General features: G+C 35.9%; 4 protein-coding genes, 1 long non-coding RNA gene and 1 pseudogene across 7 annotated transcripts; 2 read left to right on the plus strand and 4 right to left on the minus strand.

Moving 5' to 3' along the window:
- Positions 1–4,124: 4,124 nt before the first annotated feature.
- On the plus strand, positions 4,125–5,807 carry LOC120132005 (stress-response A/B barrel domain-containing protein UP3-like). The gene is made up of 3 exons (XM_039148857.1): positions 4,125–4,205; positions 4,690–5,568; positions 5,791–5,807. The coding sequence occupies exon 2, from the start codon at positions 4,736–4,738 to the stop codon at positions 5,498–5,500; it is 765 nt and encodes a 254-aa protein (XP_039004788.1). The 5' UTR covers positions 4,125–4,205; positions 4,690–4,735; the 3' UTR covers positions 5,501–5,568; positions 5,791–5,807.
- A 366-nt stretch (positions 5,808–6,173) lies between these two features.
- Positions 6,174–6,725, minus strand: LOC120132148. The gene is made up of 4 exons (XR_005516976.1): positions 6,710–6,725; positions 6,521–6,601; positions 6,341–6,393; positions 6,174–6,242 (listed from the first exon to the last, which is right to left on the minus strand). It is a non-coding gene; the product is annotated as an uncharacterized LOC120132148 (long non-coding RNA).
- Positions 6,726–9,005: 2,280 nt separating this feature from the next.
- Positions 9,006–10,543, minus strand: LOC120132018 (growth-regulating factor 1-like). Of its 3 annotated transcripts, none has more exons than XM_039148873.1 (4): positions 10,353–10,543; positions 9,822–10,260; positions 9,277–9,731; positions 9,006–9,155 (listed from the first exon to the last, which is right to left on the minus strand). In XM_039148873.1, exons 1-4 carry the CDS (start codon positions 10,537–10,539, stop codon positions 9,148–9,150), a joined length of 1,089 nt encoding a protein of 362 aa, XP_039004804.1. In that variant the 5' UTR covers positions 10,540–10,543; the 3' UTR covers positions 9,006–9,147. The 3 variants fall into 3 exon arrangements, with proteins under 3 accessions (XP_039004804.1, XP_039004803.1, XP_039004802.1); XM_039148872.1 differs by having other exon boundaries at positions 9,277–9,737; XM_039148871.1 differs by having other exon boundaries at positions 9,277–9,740.
- Positions 10,544–10,833: 290 nt separating this feature from the next.
- LOC120132101 (DENN domain-containing protein 4C-like) lies at positions 10,834–20,534 on the minus strand. Its single transcript, XM_039148931.1, has 10 exons — positions 20,250–20,534; positions 20,061–20,150; positions 19,515–19,577; positions 19,061–19,135; positions 18,939–18,989; positions 15,240–15,317; positions 14,769–14,903; positions 14,265–14,372; positions 13,836–13,901; positions 10,834–11,046 (listed from the first exon to the last, which is right to left on the minus strand). Exons 1-10 carry the CDS (start codon positions 20,499–20,501, stop codon positions 10,834–10,836), a joined length of 1,131 nt encoding a protein of 376 aa, XP_039004862.1. The 5' UTR covers positions 20,502–20,534.
- A 1,196-nt stretch (positions 20,535–21,730) lies between these two features.
- LOC120132020 lies at positions 21,731–22,549 on the plus strand (annotated as a pseudogene).
- A 170-nt stretch (positions 22,550–22,719) lies between these two features.
- Positions 22,720–24,810, minus strand: LOC120132019. Its single transcript, XM_039148874.1, has 2 exons — positions 24,286–24,810; positions 22,720–23,410 (listed from the first exon to the last, which is right to left on the minus strand). Exons 1-2 carry the CDS (start codon positions 24,597–24,599, stop codon positions 22,930–22,932), a joined length of 795 nt encoding a protein of 264 aa, XP_039004805.1. The 5' UTR covers positions 24,600–24,810; the 3' UTR covers positions 22,720–22,929.
- Between the last annotated feature and the right edge of the window lie 267 nt (positions 24,811–25,077).

The following is a 25,077-nucleotide window of genomic DNA, read 5'->3' on the forward strand; positions in this document are numbered from 1 at the left end:
GCTGTAATTAGTTTCAGTTTCTGTTCCCACTATTAGAGCAACGGTCCATCCGTCGGCCATTGCTCTTAGGGTGCGTTTGGTTCACGGAATGTAAGATTATTAGTGGGAATAAAAGAATACCAGAGAATATGATTACTGAGAATGTTATATTTTGTGTTTAGTTGGTTTAGCAGGAATGTAAGATTACCATATTTTGTTAAAGGAATAAAAGGTTATTGGAATGTATATTTGACCAAATTGTCCTTATTATATATTTGTTTTTTTAACAAGTTGGAAAATATTTATATATTTTCTTTAAAAAAATTAAATCCATAAAATTTATATAATTTTTTTTACAAAATTTAAAATATAAAAAGTTTAATGAAAGGTTAAAATTATATTTTAACCCTTGAACTTCATATAAAATTTTAATTATATATTTTTTTTTTGTAAATCTAAAATAGTTTAAGGAGAAATTTGTAATTTAATATTCGTAGAATTTTTATTATTCAATGACATAATAAGAATATTTTTGAAAGAAAAAAAATTAAGGACATTTTAGTCCAAAATGCCGGTAATCCAACAATACCTAAGGAAAGGGAGGTTATGACATTCCCGGTAATATACCCCAAAAAATTCACTATTGATAATGTAAGATTACCGGGAATGAGGCCAACCAAACATGGGAATGTAGATTTCATTCCCATGAGAATCTCACATTCCCCAACCAAATACACTTGTTATTTTCCATCTTTAAAACCATACTAATAGTACTGTAAATAAACCGAACGAACATTAACGAGAACATGTTTATGTTTATTAGTTTAACTTCAATCGAACAAGCAAACACGAATAAATAGACGAACAAAACTTTTTGTTCGTAGTCATTCATTAAGGGTTGTAATTTGTTTACATTTGTTCGTTAAAATGACATACGAACATAAATGTACTCAAACGAACGAACGTAAACAAATATGAACGAGCGAACATAAAATTAATTGAGTTTATATTTGAGAAGAGTTTTTTTTATAAAAAATACTTTATATTTTATTTAATTAATTTGAGTAAATTTTATTTCAGTTTAAAATTAATTGATTTTTAAAATATTAATGAGTTTAAGATTAAAATTTATTAGGGCATCAAATTTTAAACTAGGCTAGAGATTTGACTAAATATAAATGAACGAATATAAATAAGCGAACAAATTATCTAACGTAAATGAACGGACAAACTCTTTATTCGTGTTCATTCATTTAATTAAACGAACATAAAATATTATTCATGTCCATTTATTTAATAAATAAACGAACATAAACGAATTTTTCGCTGAACAACGTTCAATTCATTCACATACCTACATATCAGTTTTATTTCATTTTTAAAATGCAAAACATGTCTTTGCAATAATTTTACTAATAATTATCTTTTTTATATGCATCTCTGATTCATTTAGTATAGAATCTATATATATTAACATAGTGATAATAATCATAACTAGGCATAGCAATAACGTTAATAATGAAAAGTTTGAGAAATCGTAGAGGACCGGGGGGAAGGAATGAAAAGGAGTGAAGGGACAAGCATGCAATTGAATGCGAGTGGGTTCTCACATGGGGACCCATTCTCTGTAGAGTGCAAATAAATATAGGGTAAAGTATAGTAATGGTCACTGAACATTTATGAAGCTTGCATTTAGGTCCCCCAACTTTTAAAACTTGCAATACAGTCCCCCAATATTTATTCCGTTTGCAATATGGTCCCCCAACTTAAATCACTGTTAGAAAATTAGGGTAAATTATATAAACGGTCATTGAACTTTTCAGGCACTTGAATTTAGGTCCCCAACTTTTAAAACTTGCAAAACAGTCCCCCAATAATTTTATTTTCTTATTAAATATAGATGTATAGAAAATATAAATGATTCAATTTATATTTAAATGTATGAATCATTTATATTTTTGATATATTTTATTTTTCTTGTATAAACTAGTATTTAAAATATGTTTATATTTTAATCAAAATATTTCAATATACGAATAAAAATATATTTATATAAATGTATATTTATATTTAGATGTATAAATAAAAAAATATTCATATATTAATGTATGAATCATTTATATTTTTGAATATTTTATTTTTAATAAGAAATTAAAATTATTAATTATATTAGAAATACTCAACTTAAGATTATATATATAATCATGAATTATAAATATGAAAAATATATTATTAAATTTAGTTTAAAAATATATAAATCTTAAATTTATTCTTTTAAAATATTGTATCAACTAATATTTAAAAAATATATTAAATCTATCAAACAATTTATCAAATATAATATTTTTTATTGTAAAAAATATAATATTTTCCCATCATTTATTGCTTTCAAATTTTTTGCCAAAGTTCAAATCTCATTATTTCCATTTTCCATTATATTCTTTTTTTCTGGCATTGGTCATACTATTAGTATATGTATTATTGTATATCTCTTAACACAAACGATGGTGTTAGCTTAGTGGCTCCACCCTGTATCTTTCATTTGCATGACTCAGGTTTGAGTTTGCCCAAGACCCAAATTTTACTTCTTTGTAACTTAATTTTCTTCTAATTAGGTGGTGACATGTGTCACCAATAACATATATCATGATCATGGGTTAACACATGTCAGATCCTGGTTAAATAATTAATTTATTAAATTTTATTTAATTTAGGACCAAATTGATAGCATATATAAATAATTAGGTGGTGACATGTGTCACCAATGACACGTGTCACCAATGACACGTGTCACCAATGACACGTGTCATGATCATGTGTTAACACATGTCATATCCTAATTAAATGATTAATTTATTAAATTCTATTTAATTTAGGACCAAATTGATTATATAAATAATAAAGACTGAATGTATAATAATGTCAATTCCTTTTAACTGCCACTTCATCATTTGTATCAATTGGTAACGACTAGTGGCTTAGTTGAAACAGTTAAATAATTATGTTGTATGATTGATAAATTTAAAAGATCGATGACAAAAGTAAAAAGAGCTAGATAGTTAAGTTGTCAACCTAGTAGTTTACACTTTTATTTATACGTCAAAATAACATTTTATAAATTTAAAATTCGAATTATTTTCAACCTCTTCTATATCCTAACTACTTTTTTTAATTAAAAATTTTTTTCAACAGATAAGAATTATACTATTATATTTATATAAAAATACGTATCACATAAAATAAGATGAAATTAAATAATAATAAATCTGACATAATTGAATTTAATTGAATTATTTTGGAATTTAAGGTTTAGAATGAAATTGAATTACTTTGGAAATTGGGGTTTAGAATGAAATTGAGGACTGTTTTGCAAGTTTTAAAAGTTGGGGGACCTAAATTCAAGTGTCTAAAAAGTTCAATAACCTTTTATATAATTTACCCTAATTTATAACGGTGGTTTAAGTTGGGGGACCATATTGCAAACGGAATAAATGTTGGGGGACTGTATTGCAAGTTTTAAAAGTTGGGGGACCTAAATACAAGCTTCAGAAATGTTCAGTGACCATTACTATACTTTACCCATAAATATAAAGAGGGTAAATTACATATTTAGTATATAAACTATAATTTTGATCTGTTTTAATACTTGAATTTTCAAAAAAAATTCAAAAAGCATACCTAAAATTTAATTTTTATTTCATTTTAGTACTCTTTCGTTAAAAACTTAATGTGTTTAGTACTTAAAAAATTGTACCTATACTTTCATTTTTTTCTTCAAAACTTGACGTTAAATTTTGAACGGAGTACTAAAATAAATCTAAAACTAATTTTTTTAGTGGCGCAATATTAAAATGAAATAAAAATTAAACTTTAGGTATAGTTTTTAAAAAATTGAAAGTCTAAGTATTAAAATAGATCAAAACTGATAGTTTATATACTAAACACGTAATTTACCTATATTACGAAATAGAGCAAGTGGATGACGATGAGACCCGGCCGAGCTGCGGCTTCATGACCTGAAAAAGGTAACGCCATCCCTCTTAGTATCCCATTCAGCCCATAAGCCCGTCAACCAATCGAATCATGTGCCGGCCCACATAGCGCTTTATTGCTCGCGTGCTCTGCACCTACTTTGGTGAACGAAACAAAGACCCCCCAACCTCAACCCGGTTGCAAATTTGCAATTCCATCGCAAAGTTCGGCAGCGCCGCAATAGCTTCTCTCAGGTCAGTCAGTGTTAGTGGAGTAGCTCGGTTCTTTTATATTCTCAAACTGTATAACTGTTTATTATTTTCTTCTTTCTGATCTGTTTATGCTTTCAGTTTCTTGCAAATTCTGTTAGCCCTGCCTTAAGTTTTCTTTTCGATTAAACGGATAAAGAGAACTCGGTAGAAATTTTTTCGGTTGCATCAAATGGGATTTGATTATTAGTCTCTGCTTTTTACGCATTTCCAAGTTCTGGGTTTGAACTTTGGGGATTGATGGTTGTTTTTTTTGGTTTGGGGTAGAGATTTAATTGTATAGGGCAGTTATCTGAAATGGGTGCTTAGCATTTATGAATTTGGTAGACAAATGTTCATGTTGCTTTTAGATTCTAGCAAATTCTGTAGGGGTTTGTTTGAATTATATAGTTGTTGAAATTGTGCTTGATTGAAAGTTTTGAGCTATATTTTTAATGGAAATCCGTCCAATATGATATCAATTTTGCAGGTACATAGACGTTTTATTAGTTTTAGTCCATTAGTAGTTGATTTTAATGCTGTGTTCGAAAGCTCGCTCTCTCTTTTCGTCTTCATCTTCCCTCACCTTCCCTTCTTTCAAACACCTGAAAAGACCCGTCGCTTTATCCACAAAAACCTTCAAATCCCCGATCACCATGTCCATTGTTGAGCATGTGGTTCTTTTCAAAGTTAAAGATGACACGGAGCAGGGAAAGGTCAACTTGATGCTTAGCAACCTCAATGGCTTGGTCTCTCTTGATCCCGTCGTGCACCTCACTGCTGGTCCCGTCCTTCGCACCAAATCTCCGATCTCCAATTTCACGCACATGCTCCATAGCCGATACAAGTCCAAAGAAGATTTGAATGCATATTCTGTTCATCCCGATCACCAGCGTGTGGTCAAGGAAAATGTCGTTCCCATCTGTGATGATATCATGGCTGTTGATTGGGTTGCTGACAATGACCCCAACCCGCTGTCCCCTCCCCCCGGTTCTGCCATCAAGGTGAGCTTCTTGAAACTCAAAGAGAACGTTCCAAACGAATTGCAGGGTGAGATTCTAGGGGAAATTAAAGGGATCAAGGAGGGGATCTCCGGTGTTCAACAGTTAACTTGCGGGGAGAATTTCTCGGCAAGAGCTAAGGGCTTTTCGCTTGCCTCGGTCGCTGTTTTTGCCGGAGTCGAAGAAATGGAGGCAGCTGTGGGGAAGGAAGAGTACGTGAACCTACAGAAACAAAAGGTCAGGGACAATCTGGATGGTGTCATTGTTGTTGATTTTGTGGTGCCAACATTGTCACCATAGATTGTTAACTGCAAAGAAAATCTCGTTTCTTGAATGATGGAAGCTTTTGGAACAATATTCAACATTGAATAATACTTATTGAGACAGATTGAATCTTGAATGCATCTTTTATTTTTAACCATTGCTGATGCTTGTGTATTCTCTCTCTCTCTCTCTCTCTCTCTTGGATAAGCTGTTTAAAATTTATCCACGAGGCCTTCATAGAATTGATGCGAAAATTATATTTTTATGTAGTGTAAATGTAAATCACTTGTGAACTCGTAACAATTAATTTACTTATAATTCTAAAAAATCAATAATAATGAGATGCATGCATGATGACATCGTCATTTCTTTCTCCTTTATTATTTTTTTAAAAAAATTGTCAACTTCAACCGTCTTTATTTATTCGTGGTAGATTGTCATTCGCAACAAGATCGGTATCAAAATTAAGGAAAATCCATCTAAAGATTTGATGTTCTAAAGCTTCGACCTCCTCCGACGGTCGTTCCATAGACCAAACTCTACCGCTGGCTCAACCAAACTTTCATCGAACGCTATATTCGCCGCAGCAAACTCCTCCTCATCGAGAAACTCTACACTTGTATTCAACATAAAGCTACTCAAATTTGTAAAGATGTTCGAACTTCCAATCAAGCCACACATAATGTGTTTACAAGTTATGTGAAACTAACAACAAACCTGGAATTCCCGAATATGGTCTCCTCATAGGAAGGGTCAGGGGATAATAACTGTAATAATCCTGCAGAAATATACCTTACAATCAGCGATCAATGGAGAATTAGAAAACGGGTCTCATCATGGTTTGCATTAATAATAATCCAAAGTTAACATACACACCCATGGTTCTTTGTATTCTTACTCTTCTCTCAATCCTGGAGTAGGAACTTTACCTATAGAAACATCAACACTACATATCAGACTGAAATGGATCTCAATCATTAACAAAACAGCATATACATATAAGGATTGTATATATGGCATTGACATTGAGTGTTTCCAATCTACTACGACTCGAACCTTTGGAAATTCCACCAAATATTTTAAACGAAGATGATGCCGATGCCGCTCCAAAACCAAATGCAACTTGTGAAGAAGCAGCTGATGCATGTCAAGAAAATCGTATTCATTTGTGTTGTAGAACACAGTAATATTTTCAACTTGTAGGGAGTGCATGTAAAGTTTTCAAATAATAGATAAGGAATATACCTTTCTTTTCGAATTTGGGCTCTGTCTTTGCAGAAATTTGCTGTGAGGGAATAAAATGATAAAATGAGAATAAGATCACAAAGGAAATCAAGGGGATGAAGAAAAATGGCAATAAAAATTTGGAAACACGTGTACATGTAAACGCTCTAGAAATTCCTGGCCTGAGCAGCATCAGTGTCTTCGACCGATTCACTGAAACCCACCCGAAAGCAACCAAAAAAAAAACACAGATTAATAAGTCGGCCTTTAAGCAATGAAACAGACGACTTGCATTCCCAAGTGTCAAATGATATATACGTTTTAACCTCAAGCTTCGGTGCTCGGCGAGTAGGAGCTTTGGGTGCAAATTTCATCTGCAACAAAATACCCAAAGAAACCAAAAAGAAGAAAAATTCTTAGAGAAAATGATCGACTGCTGAAGTTCAACCATAGATGATAAGCACCATAGTTGAGGGAAACAAACCTTCCTGGGGGCAGTGGTTTTGGTAGTTTGTTTTTGTTCCATTGATGACGATCAATTCAAAGAAGCCTTCAAACAAGAAAATGAAATGATTACTTGCGTATGATAATAATATCTATCTGGTTAAGGATCAAACGAAGAGCAAGAGTTTGAATTGAACGAAGAAATAGACGCATTTTAGTACATATATCTTTATAACTGAAATCTTCACAACTACAAAAATAGGTCATTAACGTAGGCCTAATTTTTTTATTATTATAAATAAATAAAATTGATCTTATCATTTGGTATTTTTTGAGATATTTGAAGTTTAGCTTTATTATTTCAAGTTTCATTTAAAATCGGATTCTTATGCTAATGGTGACATGTTTCTTTGAACGATGAGTTAGGATAATATTATCTACCAGGTGTATATAAATTTATTTAGTTCAAAACATGACAAATATTATCATGGAGTTACATTAAAATGCTAAAAAATTATATTTTATTAGAAGCATCAGAAATAAGGAATAAAAAAATAATGTCGAATCACGAATCAATTTACTTAAGTGGTTAAAGGAATCATTGTTGTTCCTAAATGTTACAGGTTCGAGCACTATAGACTGTCGCAAAGTGATTAAGCGTTTGTCGTCAAATGATGGTATGTATCATGTCATTAATTTAAACACGTGTTATGTGCCACATCATTAATTTAAACAAGTGTTATGTGCCACATCATTATTTATATACACGTTAAATATATTACGTCATTACCTTGAACATATAGAACTTAACATATCAACTTAAGCGTTAATGGTTAGTCAATTAATTATTTTTATTCAATCATAAGTTATTTTACTCAAAATGAAAGGTTGAGATTAAAATGTGGGTGACTGACATAAAAGAAAAAGAAGATGAAGTCTAAGACAGAGGCGGACGTGCGTGCGTGGACGATAAAAAGCGTACCCGTAGGTCACTGAAAACTGACTACTGATGCGTTAATGTGGGCAAAGCAAGCCCACCCAACCTTCAGAACAAGTGTTGCAGGCTAACTCCTCTCCTTTATTTTCCTCACCTTCTTTGCTTTAATTCATTGACCGACCGAAGAAGAAGGTTGTGAATGACTTGAATACCCTTGTCTCCTCTAATGAAACATGTATTTTATGGACCAATCTAACTGCCTTTACTCTGCTTTTTGTTTAACAGTGGTGAACCTTTTGTTTTCTTCGTTTGCTTTTGGTTTAAAATACAAATTAAAAGGTAGTTTGTGTGGGGAACTTTGGGTGATTACAGGCACATTACATACTGCTGTACTAAAGCAGGCAGAGCAGGGCAGGGTACATAAAAGAAAGAGATAGCTTAGTGTAACACTAAAGATGAAGATGAACATGGTGAAAAGTGGCCTGCAACTACGTCTGCATGGAATGGAAGATGCTTCTTTATACTTAAGATGATATAGTCCTTTTTGAGAACTAATTCCAAGCTTTTATGGACCATTCCAATGGTGTTTTTAGGACATTATATATCTTGTTGGCACTACGTGTTGGTGTCTTCAGTGGACCATTTGTTTCGGCTTGGCTTTTTCAATGCATAGGCATTCACACAAAAGCGACAAATTAGCAAATCATGGGAACATAGGGCCAGGGGGACCCCATCCCAACTATCATTATTACAATAAGCAGCAGGTTGAGTAAGTGTGCCTATGCAACATGAAAACCCTTCAAACACATTCACATGTTACCTACCAGCAAATCATGTTTCCAGTCTTAATGTTTATCAGCTGTATATTTGCAGTAGGAAAATAACATCAAACCAGTAGCATACAAGTCATTGGATCCTTCATTAATAAAAGGGGGATGGGGGAAAACACAACCCAATGTTCATTTAACCAGAAGAAACAAACGAAAGATTACTAAACGGTCAGAATTCACAGAAAGAAGTGATCTCTACCAAGTACATCATTGTTCTCTAATGCAGACCTACTGCTGGTACTGGATATTCAACCATCTGCAGAAACAAAAACAAAAACAATTCTCAAGTTTTTAAGACCAAAATATGAAAGGAGTTTATTGTCACAAATTAGATTAGCGTATGGCTAGGAGCAAAAACCAGCCAAAAAAATAGGTACCATTATGAGTTCTTGAATTGAAAATGGGGAAGTCATGTGAGGTGGAAGGGATGGATATTGAGAGCCTGGTTGTTGAAACTGATGAGCTGTTTGATGATTTATCATCCAAATCCAGACATGAATCCCTTTGTTTTGGTGGCCATTCGTCAAAGAAACGATGGACCGTCTTTGGGGGTTCTCCTTTCTCCAGTTCATTAGGCATTTCAAATCTGATGTAGCATTGCTCATCATCGTCCCGCTTGCTTTGTTTTGTGCTGTGATCGGTGAGGCTTTGAAGCTGCAAGTAAGAGTATTCAGAACAGTTCCTCTGCTTCGAGGAGGAAGAAGAACTCATCTTTAGTGGTCCAAATTGCCATGAATCATCAACAGAAGAACCAGGAAAGCTCCTCATTGTTCCGGAAGGCTCAGAGAAAAAAGCATGCTCATCCACCTCTTCTTTCAGCCCATACACATAACTGTTTCTTCTTCACAAGAAACAAACTCATTAGCAAAAAAGCAGTAGATGGTACAGTAAAAAGAAACCCCAAGATTTTTTGTAATGGAACCTGTAATCTGTGTTTGTCTGGGAGTACGAGCCAGAATCCAAGAGAGAATGGGTGGTGTTCTCTTGAGATGACAGGCCAACCCCCGGAGGCCTCGATGCATGTGGATACATAAAGGGATGATTGTAACCATGGTGGCGAAATTGATGGTGCTGCTCTTGGGAATCACAAGACAAGGACATGGAAGGAATAGAAGGATGAGCCTTGGTTATAGATGATGAGATGTTCCGGGTTGCTGTTGAAGGGTTTGCCATTGTTGTATTACTAACTTCCACAGGCTTTCTTGAACGGTTTTTGCCTCTGTGCATGTGTCTCTCACAGTACTTTGAATCAGGGTAGGCTTCTTTCGAGCATCTCCATTTCTTTCCATCGGTCCTTCTACACCTCCCCGGCTCTGGGTCCACTTTTCTCCCCAATCCCATCTGGAAACAGTTCCATCCAACTGCCAAAAAAACAACAGGGATCTCGTTGTCAAAAACCCAAAATGGAAATAAGTTGAGAAAAAAAAACAGTGAGTTAAGTCTGGGGTTTTACTATGTTGAGGCTGGTAAGAGAAAAGCCTTGAAGGAAGTGAGGAATCCAAGCAGCTTCTCTTGATGGTGAAGAGGAGATCAGGTGGTATGGGGACACCAGAGACCATGTACTTGAAGATTAGAGCTTGGTGTTCAAGCTCTTGATACTGAGATGCAGTAAAAGGAAACCTGTCTCTTCCACTCATCATTCAAAGAGAGGAACAATGACAAATTTGTTGAAATTAAGCAAAGCTAATAAATGAGAAAGGTGGGAAAAAAGGGCAAAAAAAAAAAGGCAGTTATTCAGACCAAACAAACACGGAGGAGAAAGATTGAAAATGGAACAGGTTTGGTTTCTTTGTAAGTGTAAGTTTGTTGGGTGGGTGCATTACTTCTTGCTTAAGAAGCCTGTGATGCTGAATGCTGATGTTGACTGTGTATATAGAGTAGGTATATTTATTTCAGGGACATTTCACTGCAGAATCTTCTGTTCATGGATAAAACTAATGCTTCTGATTATAATGCTGCCAATGCCATCGACCTTTTCTCTCTTTTTCTTCTTCTTCCCTCTGACAGCTGAGGGAGAGAACTGAGGAGAGAGCGGAGGCTCTCATATTATGACTGAACCCTCTCTGCTGCTTTTTCTGGTCCTGCAGGCTAAGCTGCCCCTCAGTGGCAGCACTTGTCTTTCTGACAACACTTCTGAAACCCACAAACTATAGTAGACTGCAAAAACAAAGGAGATCATTATTATTAATAGTAGCATTATTTTAACCTGCAACATTTGGTGTTGGTGTCTGAAGGCCAAATGCCTCATCAGAAATTCAGAAGTTAGTACGGTTTTGGGTTTTTACTGCTTCTAACTCTTTTTACTTTTTTTTTTCTGTTCATTTACCTCAGACCCTCAGTATAGTATACTATACCCCACTCAATACACAATATCTTTTTTCAACTTTGGGAAGCTGGAAACTTACAAGATTAATGGGTGCACTTTTGGGGCTTAACCAGGCTAACTCTTCCCACTTTTTTTTTAATCATTTATCTTTTGTTTTTCTCAATGTTGAATATAAAATATATATTCATGTTGTGCCTGTTGTTTTCCCCTAATTCTCAAATGAGATGAACATGGGTTTGGTTCGTCTCTCTTGTAAAGTAGCTAAAGTCTGCAATCTGCAGAAACCAAACCACCTCAGTTAGGCACTGTCTTAACTTTCAACCATTAATGCCTATTTTATTAGTGAAGGGTGAAGAAAGAATCAACTCGTTGCATTGCTAAACCCAAGTATTAATATTCTTTAAATGAAAAAGTGGTGATAAAATAATATATAACTATTTCAGCTAAGCTAAGCTCTATGGCAACTATTCATTATCCCTCCTATGTCCTAAAATAATAATAGCAAGCTAACGGAGGGTCCAAAAGAGGTTAAAATGAACACAACTGTTTTCAACAGTGATACTTTTGTTTCTCCTTGTTTCAGGACAACTGTATTGCATGGAAAGATATCAAGCATTCATGTGATGGGAAAGAAGTTGAATGGTTCTATTAAGGCATAATAGTTGGAGAATCACAGATTTTGAGACTGGATTAATGGAAATAAAGGAAACCCTGAGGACTAGCATTTAAATCCCAGGTACTATTGTTGTATTATAAGTTTGGCAGGTGTTGGTACAAAGTAAGTAAAGGGCTCTTTGACACTGTTCAGAGCTGTCCTTACCTCCCCATGTCAGCTTCACACACATGCAAACAACCTTTAGGAAAAACATAAGATTACACACTCGACCACAAGTATGACACTTCCCCATTGTATTCCTTGGATATAAGAGGTCTTGGATGCTTATGAATAATACAGCTAAATGCATATATTTACCAACTGACCCTGTACTTCTCCCTCCTCATTGTTTTTTATAACCCACTTGCATTGCATAACTGGGTTTTGAAATCTATGGGATCATGTGATTCAGCGAGGTAGTGGGAAATATTGGCCTTTATTGATGGTCCCGGAGCTACCACTCACACTGACTTAGCTTTAAGGGCTCCACCTGCCTGACTCAAACGTCAAAATCTGGGTCAACAACGGGCTACACCTGTAACCATTTTGACAGTTGAAGAAAAAATATTTACGGTCATTCATGTCTTTGTAATTCCAGCAAAGGTTTTTTATGGTCGTAGCAGTGCCACTTCGCCAAGCATTTGCTTGTCTTCTCAATTATCATTCATTACTCTCTGCAGCTATGATTACAAAAGCTTGAAAAACCTGCCACTAATTAATATCAATGTTCAAACCCCATTAACTATTCCCACGTTTAGTCCTCTGACTCTTTACTATATCGAGTCTACGAAACGAGAGCCACATGGGGTCATGGCCCTACCATCAGACCACACAAGGGTATTAGCACAAGGTGTGTCTCAATAGGTTAGAGAGTAATTCACTTCATGCTCAGATTATTGACTGTTTTGACTCTGTTGTATAGCGTTTCAAGACAACATAAAAGAGCTTCACTTCCATCAGATTTGTTAGTCAATGAACCAGCCAGAAGGTTTTGATGGAATATTGAGCCGACACTAGATTGTGCGCCATTAAAACCAAGTCTTCTGCTTGCTTTAAAGATGGTTCCTTTTTTCAAAAGAAAATGTTTGGTCAGCAGAAAACAAAAGCCTTTGCCCCCAAATTCAAAGCTTTAGTCTTTTTTTCCCCTTGTGCGCAGGCAGATTCACGTTTCTTAATCTCTCGAACTGACGGAAGGAATTTAAAAGAAGAGCCTCTGCATGAAATTGCTGGTTGTCCTATTTGAACTGCAGGAACTAGCATTATGGTTTAAAACAAGCTCGATCGTAAATTTCGAGAGATACCATGAAATTTATCGACACTTTTCTTTTTATTTATGAGACGAAGCAAACTGGGACATCACCGATTACCATTTCCTTGAATTAGAAAGCACAAATAATGAAAAAAAGGGTATAAAAACATTTGATTTGACCTGAACCGCGTATGCTAAATTTCCACTCTTCCTGCTTGATAACTATTTCTCATGCTACAACTTGATCAAATTCCCATTTCAGGATAAATATCTCGTTAAATTGTTATTATCTTTCAATAAATATATAATTTTTCCAAAATATAACATTTTTTTGGGGGAAGCTGATATTGATAACATAATTTAACATTATACAATCATCACAGAACTTATGTCCAAGTTATAACACTACAATAGCAGGCCATCTTTGAATGATTGTTGTGTGTCCTATTCCTTCAGGATAAATGAGAGAACAAGATCTGTATGTACAGTGAAGATCCACAAACTACTGGGAAAGGGAGGGGGGAAACTGTCTGTAAATTCCAAAACTTGCTATTTAACATGGGCACCTTTAAAAGAGAATACGGAAATAATCATCCCGAACGAAATGAAAGTAGATGGAAAACAAGGTCCAATATATACTATAATTATTAAATCAGGAGTTGAGGCAAATATCTAGAGATTTAGTCAAGGGAAACGAGGGACTCACCTTCATAAACGGTCGATCACGACTAGGGAAAGAATCGATGAAACTCTCTTTTAAAAGCAATGATACCTGAACATGGAAGAACTTCAGGATTTTATCATTTGTTTTCAAACAAAACAAGGTATCACAATAAAACATAAATACTGCATTATACAACTCCATCCTCCAACCTGGTAAACACATAACTAACACTAGGCCAACAAAGAATATACATCCATCAAAACCCTTATGACCCCTTGTACAATCCATATCACTTTTACACTAAACTTGCAATTTGGATTGGGTAACTGCGATATCTATGATAGAACTAAAAGGTTCACAAATTAGTGTATGAAACAGCAGTGAAACAGCATAGTAGGTTTGTCCAGATACCAAAGAAGCATCTAAAGAAAGTTGCTTGGCTGAAATATTCTAATTCAGCCAAACACAAACCTTATCATTGTTCGACAGTACATTTGTAATAGTGTGTGACCGCATGTTAGAGCAAAGAGAATCCATGTATGATCTTAACACCGATAGAAAACCTTTGGCTGCTTCAGTCTAACCATTAACAACATCAAGACAACAGTTAGCAAACCACTGAAATACGACAGCAGCACTTCATTAGATGACTTTGAACAAACAATCATGCAAAATGGAACAAATAAGAGATTTTCAATGGTTCATATGGATAATTTACTGATAAAGAGATGTGATCAACTTTATAAACTTCAGAAATTGTGGTAGCCTAGTCCACCCCAAGATGGTAGAAAATATAATTTCTTGTTAGACCTCACAATATAACTGTGAACAGTTGATATTGCAAAATTTCAGACATTAGTTAACCACACTCATGAATGTTCGAATTGCATAATTTTTCATGATACATCATAAGGTCTTTCGGATTTAAGATTAACATAGAAAAACCAAAACTGACAAGGGTGACAAAAGGCATACCTGCACATCTGTGCACTCATATACTGGTCTTTTCCTCCCAAAATAACTTTCACCAACAAGCTTTGCATGATAAGGACTTAAGCATGCAAAGAGCTCCTTATGCTGCGGCAGTTGTGGTACTGTGAAAACCTTTATCTACATCGTGAGATGAAAAAAATTAGAAAAGAACAGAAGTGCCCAGATCTCAACCTAAAATATTTCTCAAGAACAAACATCCTCTTCGAATGCGGAATGGAAACTAGAATGTACTGTGTATGAATTTGGTCTGTCTGCTGCTTGCTAAGCAAGAAAACAGGCTTTTACAGTGTTGCTAATGTTTTTTGTTTGGAAGCGCACTACCCAAATACAATTCTTTTCAGAAGATAGAGGAAATGCAAAGAAAATATAGTTAATATTGAAAAAAATATAGAATCTATGATGAAATTACATTATTATGTCATATTGTAATGCAAACAATTGAAAAGTGCAAACCTGGTTCTTATTAGCATCAGCCAGAATGACATTGGCCAACTTTGACCGCACTTCACTGGTTTTGTTCTTAACACCAACCTAGAGATGAGTAAAAATTTATTGACGAGTAATTCAGAGAATAAAAAAAAAAAAAAGAGGGGCACTGCTCTTGAAAAACCGTGAAGTGTACATTAATTCTATATCCACCACATACTTCATTGAAAACAAATTTATGGGGGATTTTTTTTTGATAGAAAAGATAGGACTCGTTAAAAACCTTATTTATAACCGTCAAATTACAAAGGTAGCTCAATGGGCATTGGAATGAGAAAAAGAGTGCCTTAAGATTTTATTACTAAAAACCAGATACAACATGAGTACAAAATACCAAAATGCATCCACACATCACCTACCACCGAACAACAAAACCACCCAGTAAATATCAACTAACCAATCCCCAATTTAGCATACTCATCTGCCTTGTAATTGACACCTCTATAATATGCCTAATAACCACACCCCTACTTGACACAATATTAACAATGTCAATCACCACTGCCTTAAACAAAGGAGTACAAGAAGTTGGATTATTGATTCAGCCTAATGCAACTAAACAGTCAGACTCTAAAATTAGCTTTCCCCTTGATGCCCACTCTTAATCCAAAAATTGGAGGACCAAAACCAACTTTCTAAGAAAAAGAATCCAACATTACACTATTTTCGTCCCAAAGCAAACCACATATGCCGCCCTTTTGCCAATGACTATCCATAGCACCATCCACGTTTACCTTAAAGAACCATGGCGGAGGAGGAGACCAGCCTTCACGAACAGAAGAAACCCTTTTTGAACATTGGTAGGAGTATGCTAGCAAAAGATCGCGCACTAGACTGTCAAAAAGGCCCGAATGATTTTGAAACTTTGAAGAAAACCATGATGCCACTCTGAATCTAACCAGGAAAAAAAGCTGAACTCAATCAAGATTCCCTTTATTAAAAACAATTTCGTTTCTTTGCTTCCAAATCGACCACAAGATTGCTCCAAGAATAGAGGTCCATATGGATGAATGTGGGACCAAACGAAACCAGACCGAGAGTAAAACAGCCGGACTCTCGGGGACAACAAAAGAGACATTCAACATGCTCAACACACTCGTTCAAAGATCCCAAGAGACATTGCAGGAAACAAATAGATGAGAAACTGATTCAGGATAAGCGCCACACAAGGGACACGATTGATCCTTAACCCCCACTACACCATACTTAACTAATTCGACTTTTACTGCCACCTTTTTGTGAACCACCTGCCTAGGGCTGTAAATGAGACGAGACAAATCGCGAGCTACTCGAGATCGACTTGGTCAAGGCTCGATAAATACTCGAATCGAATGGACTCGACTCGAGCTCGACTCGAATTCTTAACGAGCCAAAAATGAGCTACTTGATATTCGACTCGAAAAGCTCGTGAGCAACTTGAAAATATAATATATTAAGATTTTATTTTTTTAAAATAAATTATTAATAATATTAACATTTATGTGTTGATTTAAAAAAAAAATACAGTAAGGTTTTCATGTATTTAAGGTTCAGGTTTGAGTTTGAGTTTGAGGCTTCAATCTAGTTAAGTTTAAGAAATTTTTTTCCATTTCGAGCATTTTCGAGCTGCTCACGAGCTTCAGTTCAGGATTTCGAGTTCGAGTCGAGCTTAAAAATTTTAAGCTCACGAGTTTTCGAGTCAAGCTCCATTTCAAAGTTTTCGCGTCGAGTCGAGCTCAGCAATACTCGAGCTCGACTCAACTCAACTCGTTTACATCCCTACACCTGCCATATGAAAGACTCTACCCGAGGAGGGGAAAACCTAAGCCACACGTATTTGGACCATAAAAAAATTAACTTTAGACCTATCAAACATAAGTCGCATGCACGATTTCACCAAGAAACGACCGTCTCCCTATCCATACCAAACATAACTATCATCTATCAAATTCGAGGAGTGAAAATTGCATAACAACGAAAGCAATTGAAGCCACTGCTCCATCTCCCAATCTACCAAATTCCTCCTTATCCCCAAAAGAGCTTTGTTCATAAGATCCAGATTTGCAATTCCCAGACCACCCAAATCCTTCGGTCTGCAAACCGAAGCCCATCTTACCCAGTAAATACCTTTTCTATCATTTGACCCCCCATAAGAAACCAACCATAATAGTGTTCAACTTCTTTAGCACACAAGAAAAAATTCTGAATAAAGACATAAAGTATAATGGCAAGGAGCTTAACATAGACTTGATCAACACAACCCTTCATGCTAAAGACAAAGTCACCATCTTCCAGCCCGCTAACTTCTTTTGAAACCTCTGAATTACAGGATCCAAATCAATGTCGAATTCCTCTTTGCCCCAAGAGGAAGCCCTAAATAGTTTTCCGAAAACGATCCAACAGAACGACCAAAATAAACGAGCCCAATCATTAGGAATATCAACCTCCATATTGATTATGTAAATTTACTCTTTGTCAAATTCAATTGAAGACCAACCATCAATTCGAAAAACGATAAGACCCAACTAATATTCCTCAATTCTCCAAAAGAAGCATTACAAAAAATAATTATGTCGTCAGCAAATTGCAAGTGTGAAATCATTAGAGAGCGACCCTGAACATCAATCTCAAACCCTCTAAAAAACCCTACATTCAACCCTTAGATAACAAAAGGTTCAGCAGCTCACCTATAATGTTGAAGAGTAAAGGTGAAAGAGAACACCCCTGGTGAAGCCCTTTCGAAATCTTGATTTCTTCTGTGGGAGACCCATTAACTAAAACGGAAATGGATGCCGATGACAGACAAAACTCAATCCACAAACACCATCTCATACCAAAACCCATAGGATTCATAATTTTTAGTAAAATTCCCCAGTCCACCGAATCATACGCTTTCTTGAAATCCACCTTAAAAACGACACCCTTCAACCCCTTCTTCCTCCAAAATTCAATGGCATCATTCGCAATAAACAAACAGTCCATGATTTGCCCCTCTCTGGTGTGAAAGCAAATTGAGATGGACCAATAATCGCATCCATGCAAGATCGTAACCTTGATAATACCTTTGACAGAATTTTATAAAGTCCCCCAACAAGACTAATCTGCCAGTAGTCATCCAAACATTTTGGATTGATCTTCTTGGGGATAATGGTTAAAAAAAAAATTTGATTAAACTCCTTATCCCATAACTTTCCCCTGAAGAAATCGCTAAAGAAACTCAATATGTCTCTTTTCAAAATCGTCCATAAACTTTTAAAGAACCCCATGTTTAACCCATCTGGGAGAAGTAACTTATTCAGAGAGAGCTTGTTACTTTCCAGGCAACAACTAGAGAGAAACCTTAGCCACGAGACTTTATTAGTACGTATATGATAATAACCGAGTCTTTTCCAAGTATGTAGGTTTAGTTAAACGGGTTACGTGGACAGTTGTGCTCAACTTAATATGACATCCTCATAAGCTCAATAACAGCAAAGAACATTAGTCTACCCTCCTCTTCCTAGTATGGTAGTATGTGCTCTGCTAATATAGATCAAAGTCACCAAAACCTTTCTTCAGTCTGGGCTTATCATCCACTTGGAATATAAAGTCTCATTTATACATGGAGAAAAATTACTGACAAGATTTTGTTGGAAACTAAATAAATAAAGCATGCAACATTAAGCCTTTTTTTTTGTGTAAACTTACTATGTACGGAACAGGCGCATCTAAAAAGTCTAGCATATATTCTGGCAAAACCTGCAAACTTTTGAATGTAAGTAGAGAAAATATGAATAGTCTAAATATCAGAGATCATTAAGAGATTATACCGGCATCAAGAGGCTTTGCCATTGGAATGCACGGATCAGAGGGACAATTGACAGAACTATAGCAGATAAGTTTCCCTGCAAATAATTTAAAATCTAATATATAAATCCAGAGTTTCTAAATTTCTAATTATTAATCACTTAAGAACAAAAAAGTACACGAGATAAACCATGTCGTTCAAATATAATATAAGTCACAACCATCAAACAGAAACTCCTAGAAAAAATTCAAGTCATCTTGAACCCAAATTCATGTGAACTCCAAGCTACAATCTAATATAGAAAGCTCCAAGCTAATGGATGCAAACTAGCCTCAAAGGCCATGGAAGGAGATACACTGGTTTTAAAGATAGAAATGTATAATAGAAATACAGTCATCAGGTTTTAACATAAAGATTGATAGTTAAAACATAGTCAACTTGAAATAGATTACCACCATTACGATGATAATACCTACCAAATTCGAACAGACAACCACAATTTGTTTCTCCAGCAATGCTGCAGCAAAGATTGTCAACACATGCACGATAAGAAGAATCAATTAAGATATCCTCTCAGCAATCTATACAAGACCAAGCAAAACTGAAATTACTAATGCTCATTATATCTTGAGGGAACAACTCAAAGACACACACACACATGAAATAAATAAACAGATAAATGGTGATTGATGATTACGTCACAATATAAAATAGAACAAGGTTTTTTTAAAAAAAAGGTCATAACCAACAAATTCTATGATTAAAATCATGGCTGGACTTCAAACATTAAGGAATAGAAACAAAATTTAGAATCAATAGTAAAGCATCTCCATTCACCACTAGATATATAGGCAATCTCAAAAAGCATAAAAGTTTATGTCCTTAAAATTTCACATTAAAGTCCATGAGCAAAAATGCATTATATGGCATCCAAAAAGCCAAGCATTACATCAAAATCAACTTAGAATAAAACGTAAGGCAGCATGTTATGCTTCTGTAAATAAGCAGGGACATATGTTTACATGTTCAAGCCGCAGAGATCCACACATGCATGCAACAGCCCATGTTGACAGAGCGGTCGCTTCCTCTTCTGCCAAAAGAGCAGTGTGTTCCTGATAAAAGAAGATAATAGTGAGATGGAATTTAACCATCAAGTCTGAAATGAGGAATGCAACATTATCCCAACCCATGAAACTAATAATCACGGTTACCTCAGCAAATTCAAGACTTGTACTGCAAGATCTCAAATCAACGGTTGAGCCAGCAATATGCAGAACTTGTTCATCAGGTCTATGATATTCCAGTGGATGAAGGTGCTCCAAAGGATGAAACCTAAGTTTTGAATCCCTTGCTGGAAACTGTAGTCGATAATATTCACACAGTATCTGCAATGATCCATGATTGTTTGCCTGGAAATTGTGGGGAATTACTTTCTCTAAAATGTAGAAAAAAAGGTGGGGCATGGCATAAGGGTATGGTTTAAAGCTTAAATTACTAAGCATAGCTTATTCAAACCTTAGCCCATTAAAGGATATCAAGGTGATCACTGGAATCTTCCTGGCCAGAAATAGATGCCTCTTCTCTTTCTGTATCATCAAAATCACTCCTCAAATTACTGTCATCGCAAGGAGAACCTTGAAAACTGCACAGAATATAAATATCATATTTATTGAAATGTTATCGGAAAGATAAGACTCTTGAATGTGAAAGCCCCAAAAGCATACTTCAGCAAAACAATATAAAACTAGTTCACGTGTAAACATCCATAGAAATGATAGACCAACTAAACAGCTAGGAGCATTGCAAAGCATTCTACCTGCAAGAAGACTCGGAGCTTTCATACTGATAATAGCGCAGAAAAGGCAGAACAGCATTTGGCAAATGCGTTCTGTTGTTTGCCTATTTGTTGTGAAATCATCATCAGTATCACAATCTTCTTGTAAGACACGGAATCTGCATGCTCCACATATTTGAGATAACCAAACTGATGAGCAGACTCTAATTATTATCTGCCTAGGATGTCTTCTAACTTCACTCCCTAGTCCCTCCTAAAAGGCCGCTGGAGCCAATGGACCACCGTTTTCTTACTCTTCTCAAATCTCCACCCTGTAAACGGTGATCTTGGTTGCTAATTAAACCCTAATAACAGGCTATGTTGCTGTGTTTTTGTCTGTGGTATGCATGGTTAGTACTGTTCCCATCGATACATTATCTTTGATGGATACACCTACTAGGTTTCATTTAAGAAGACAAGGGTTGCTTCAATTAATAAAGCTCTAACAATACGCACGCATTCAATGAAAATTCTTTGCTTCCTCTAATCTTGTGGTGTTCCAAAGCAAAAGAGTACTGTTGTTGTTATGTGAGAAATTCTTACCTATGCACATGTATCACTGCTTCAAGATCTGTTGTTTCTCGCACGTGTAGTCACTTTCATTGTCACCACGTGAAAGTATGCATTGACATACCATCAATCACTTATCGTGGCTCAAAAATATTCACACTTTGACCAACTAATAGAGATCAAATTAATATTACATAAGTGTATTATAGGATGAGACTCTCAAACTCATTTACTCTGTTCACAATATCACGATCCGAACTCTGATCCATTAAAGCAATTGGTTGTAAAAATATTTATACTTTTCATTCTATGTAAAGGGTGAGGTGAGACTCACTCTTCAAACTCGGCTTTATACGTTTCCAGGCATAAAAAAACAGAGGCAAAGAAATGTTCCTCCCAGTCCTTTTCGCGTTATCTTTCCTATTTTCCTCCTCCAACGCAGCAGATTTCTGCGTTGGTGACTTAAATGCTCCCCAAGGCCATGCAGGTTACTCTTGCAAGAAGGCTGAAGCGATCACCGTAAATGATTTTGTTTACTCTGGCCTTGCTGCCACAGGCAACACTTCAAACCGCATAAAAGCTGCGGTAACACCAGCCTTCTCTTCTCAATTCCCCCGGTCTTAATAAACTCGACATTTCAATGGCTTGTCTGGATTTTGCTCCTTTTGATGCGATAGGCAAAATTAGTGCTGGATTCATATCCTCAGACAACGCTGTTTACGTCAAAACTCTGGGGAAAGGAGATGGTATGGTTTTCCCACAGGGTTTATTGCATTTCCAAATCAATGGAGGCGGAACTCCAGCCTTTGCACTCGCATCCTTTAGCTGTCCAAGCCCTGGTATTCAAATCCTCGATTATGCATTGTTTGCAAACGACATACCCATTGACATTATAAGGCAGACTACTTTCCCCGATGCTGCTCAGATTAAGAAGCTGAAGAAAGTTCTTGGTGGAACTGGTTAAGATGATAAAATTTGTTGGGTCATTTCATGTATTCCACAAATTCCCTGCTTCCTTGGCTGCTTGTGTCCTCTAGTTTATTGTAGTTTGTTTGAAATTACTAGCAAATAAGTCAGTCCTGTTGTCCTCCTTTGTGTTCCTTCAAGTTCTATTGTATTTTGGCAGGGTGATTCATCTAAAATGTAATAAAAAAATAATTTCCTCAACCCAAATTCCTTTATCAGTTTGTATATCTTTAAATAAATACAATCATGTAGCTGTCTGTGTATGATTCTCCCTTAAATGGGAAATAACCAATCTTCATTGATCTCCGAGAATGAATGGAGAGTAGCCTTTTCTGAGTTCAGTAACATGTAAATAGTAACTAGGAATATTATTTCCATACAATAATGCTCTCATCGTTGTCTCAAAGCAAACAAAAGAACAATACATTAGGAATTACTTCTAAGCACATCATCATGGTATACCTAGCACTTCAAGCAGCAGACCAAAGCAGGACGCAAAAAACGACCGACACAAGACTAAAACTACAAACCTTGTAGAAAGGTCCAGTTCCATAGTATTGAAAGTGGAACTCCAGTTAAACTCAGTGCAGTTTGTTGCTCTTATTGCCACTGTGAACAGCCAAGCCAGCTATTTTAGGAGTTCCGGCAGCAACAAACTGTAGATCAGATAAGGAGAAAGATCGGCAAGGGGGGTTTGGTCTATTAGTTGATGATGACGATGGTCTGATTGTAGTTGATTTTTTACACGTTGGATGCAGGGGTGGACGGCATCTAGATGGTGATGATGCGGTTGAGATGATGTCCGAGCTGATCGTTGTGGACCCCACAGCCACTGTGCTTCGCTTGGTGTTGGCTACTTTCTTAGATATCTCAATTACATAGTTACTCAAAGGATTGTTGCGTTTACTGTCTAGCAAAGAACCACGGACTAATAAGTTCTTGCGCTTCTTATTGTAGGGATCTTCCGGCTTGGCAAAATCTTTGACAGAAGAAGAAGCAACCGCATCGGCTAGACTTGTAAAGGACTTAGATTTGCCATTATAAAACTGGGATATACCTTTTCTGAAATAAAGCAAAACCACAAAGAATAAGACATTGAAGCACCCAAACAATAACTATACAAATCACAGCGGTCCTTTTATGAAAACGTTTTCCTGTTAGCCAAGCAATGGTTAGTAAGAAAAAACGGGAGAGCATCCATGCCTGACATCCGTGTTCCTCAAGCAATGGTTACTAAAAAGACATTTTCCCATTATTCCAAAAATGCTTGAAGTACCTGTGTCCGGCATCGATGTCCAACACATATAGGTCTAGAGATATGAGTACCCAAATATATGAAAAACCTGAAATATACTTATGCCGAGAGCATACCCGAACTCGACACTCACATCCAAGTCCAAGCACGCAGGCCTTTGGTTTATGGTTGGTAATATTGCAACATGAAAGCAAACTCCTTCGAGATGTTTGACATTAGATCATCAAAGGGTGCAACTTCAAGGAGTGATTGGTGGTCAGTTATTATAATTTCCAAGTGCATCAGAAGATTATCATTTAAGCTAGTAAATTAGTGCAAATCAGTAATTAATTATTCGGTATTAACAATTACCAAAGGCAAATCTCGCTAGTATGCTTAAAATGCCTCCTAACTTCCATTAAGAAAATTTATTCAGGAAATATGTTAAAGCTAAAGCCAGTTCAACTCTCTTAAAGACATAGAAACTCATTAAATTTCACTTTATAGTACATTCTAAGCAGTTAAAAACTAGATACATATAAACCAGTACTTAGAGTAATTCTCAAACATAACCCTAGCTAGCTAGCTATGCCTCTAGATTTATTTACAAAGTTCAACAAATAACCCAGATTAGATCAAAACCCATAAAGGAAAACAGAATCCAAAATTTGAAGGTTTTTTTTACACTAAAAAGATGATTTACCTCATGGGCAAAACCTCCTCGAGAGCATTCATGGTGTCCAAAGGTCCTTTCGGCTGGCTTTGCACTTCCGCCTCCGCTGAGTCATCATCATCTGATTGTGATTCACCGGAATCATCACTGTTCCTTCCTATCGTCGACGAACTGCAAGACCCCAAATCATCATCGTCTATCTCCACCGTCGAAGACAACCTCCTCCTATCCTCTTTTTTCTCCTCCGGCGAACCATAGACGGAGATACACTGCATCCCGTGAAGAAACCCCGAGCGTCTGATTGAACTAGAATTATCATTATTCCTTCCAAAAATCAGCGGCATGGTATTTAGTAAATGAAACAAGCAGAGAAAAGATAAGGAGCGTAGAAGCAGTGGGTATTAATAATAATATCTGTTGAAGCGCACATGGTAAGGCGATATTTCCGCCATTGTTGAAGAGAGAGAGAGAGAGAGAGAGACTGCATCCCGTGAAGAAACCCCGAGCGTCTGATTGAACTAGAATTATCATTATTCCTTCCAAAAATCAGCGGAATGGTATTTAGTAAATGAAACAAGCAGAGAAAAGATAAGGAGCGTAGAAGCAGTGGGTATTAATAATAATATCTGTTGAAGCGCACATGGTAAGGCGATATTTCCGCCATTGTTGAAGAGAGAGAGAGAGAGAGAGAATAAAATAATAATAAACAAGAAGTTGCTTTAAATTTCTAAATATTTTACATACAAATCAATTACTCAAAACCTTAATAAATTAGTGCACAGCCCTTATCTTGACTAAAAAATCAAAAACGTAATTTCTTTT

The sequence above is a fragment of the Hibiscus syriacus genome, unplaced genomic scaffold (genome assembly GCF_006381635.1).
Source record: "Hibiscus syriacus cultivar Baekdansim isolate YM2019G1 unplaced genomic scaffold, ASM638163v2 tig00110557_pilon, whole genome shotgun sequence".
Classification (NCBI taxonomy): Eukaryota; Viridiplantae; Streptophyta; class Magnoliopsida; order Malvales; family Malvaceae; genus Hibiscus; species Hibiscus syriacus.

Bases quoted from the DNA above. Each gene is read 5' to 3' on its own strand.
- LOC120132005 (XM_039148857.1), top strand. From the start codon at position 4,736: ATGCTGTGTTCGAAAGCTCGCTCTCTCTTTTCGTCTTCATCTTCCCTC.
- LOC120132018 (XM_039148871.1), bottom strand. From the start codon at position 10,539: ATGATGAGTGGAAGAGACAGGTTTCCTTTTACTGCATCTCAGTATCAA. The intron at 10,261-10,352 runs GTAAAACCCCAG...TTTTTTTGGCAG, and splicing joins CTCTTACCAGCCTCAACATA to TTGGATGGAACTGTTTCCAG. The intron at 9,741-9,821 runs GTTCCATTACAA...TTTCTTGTGAAG, and splicing joins CAGACAAACACAGATTACAG to AAGAAACAGTTATGTGTATG.
- LOC120132101 (XM_039148931.1), bottom strand. From the start codon at position 20,501: ATGCCCCACCTTTTTTTCTACATTTTAGAGAAAGTAATTCCCCACAAT. The intron at 19,136-19,514 runs GTAGGTATTATC...AATTATTTGCAG, and splicing joins TGGTTGTCTGTTCGAATTTG to GGAAACTTATCTGCTATAGT. The intron at 18,990-19,060 runs GTATAATCTCTT...AAAAGTTTGCAG, and splicing joins GGCAAAGCCTCTTGATGCCG to GTTTTGCCAGAATATATGCT.
- LOC120132019 (XM_039148874.1), bottom strand. From the start codon at position 24,599: ATGCCGCTGATTTTTGGAAGGAATAATGATAATTCTAGTTCAATCAGA. The intron at 23,411-24,285 runs GTAAATCATCTT...GCTTTATTTCAG, and splicing joins GAGGAGGTTTTGCCCATGAG to AAAAGGTATATCCCAGTTTT.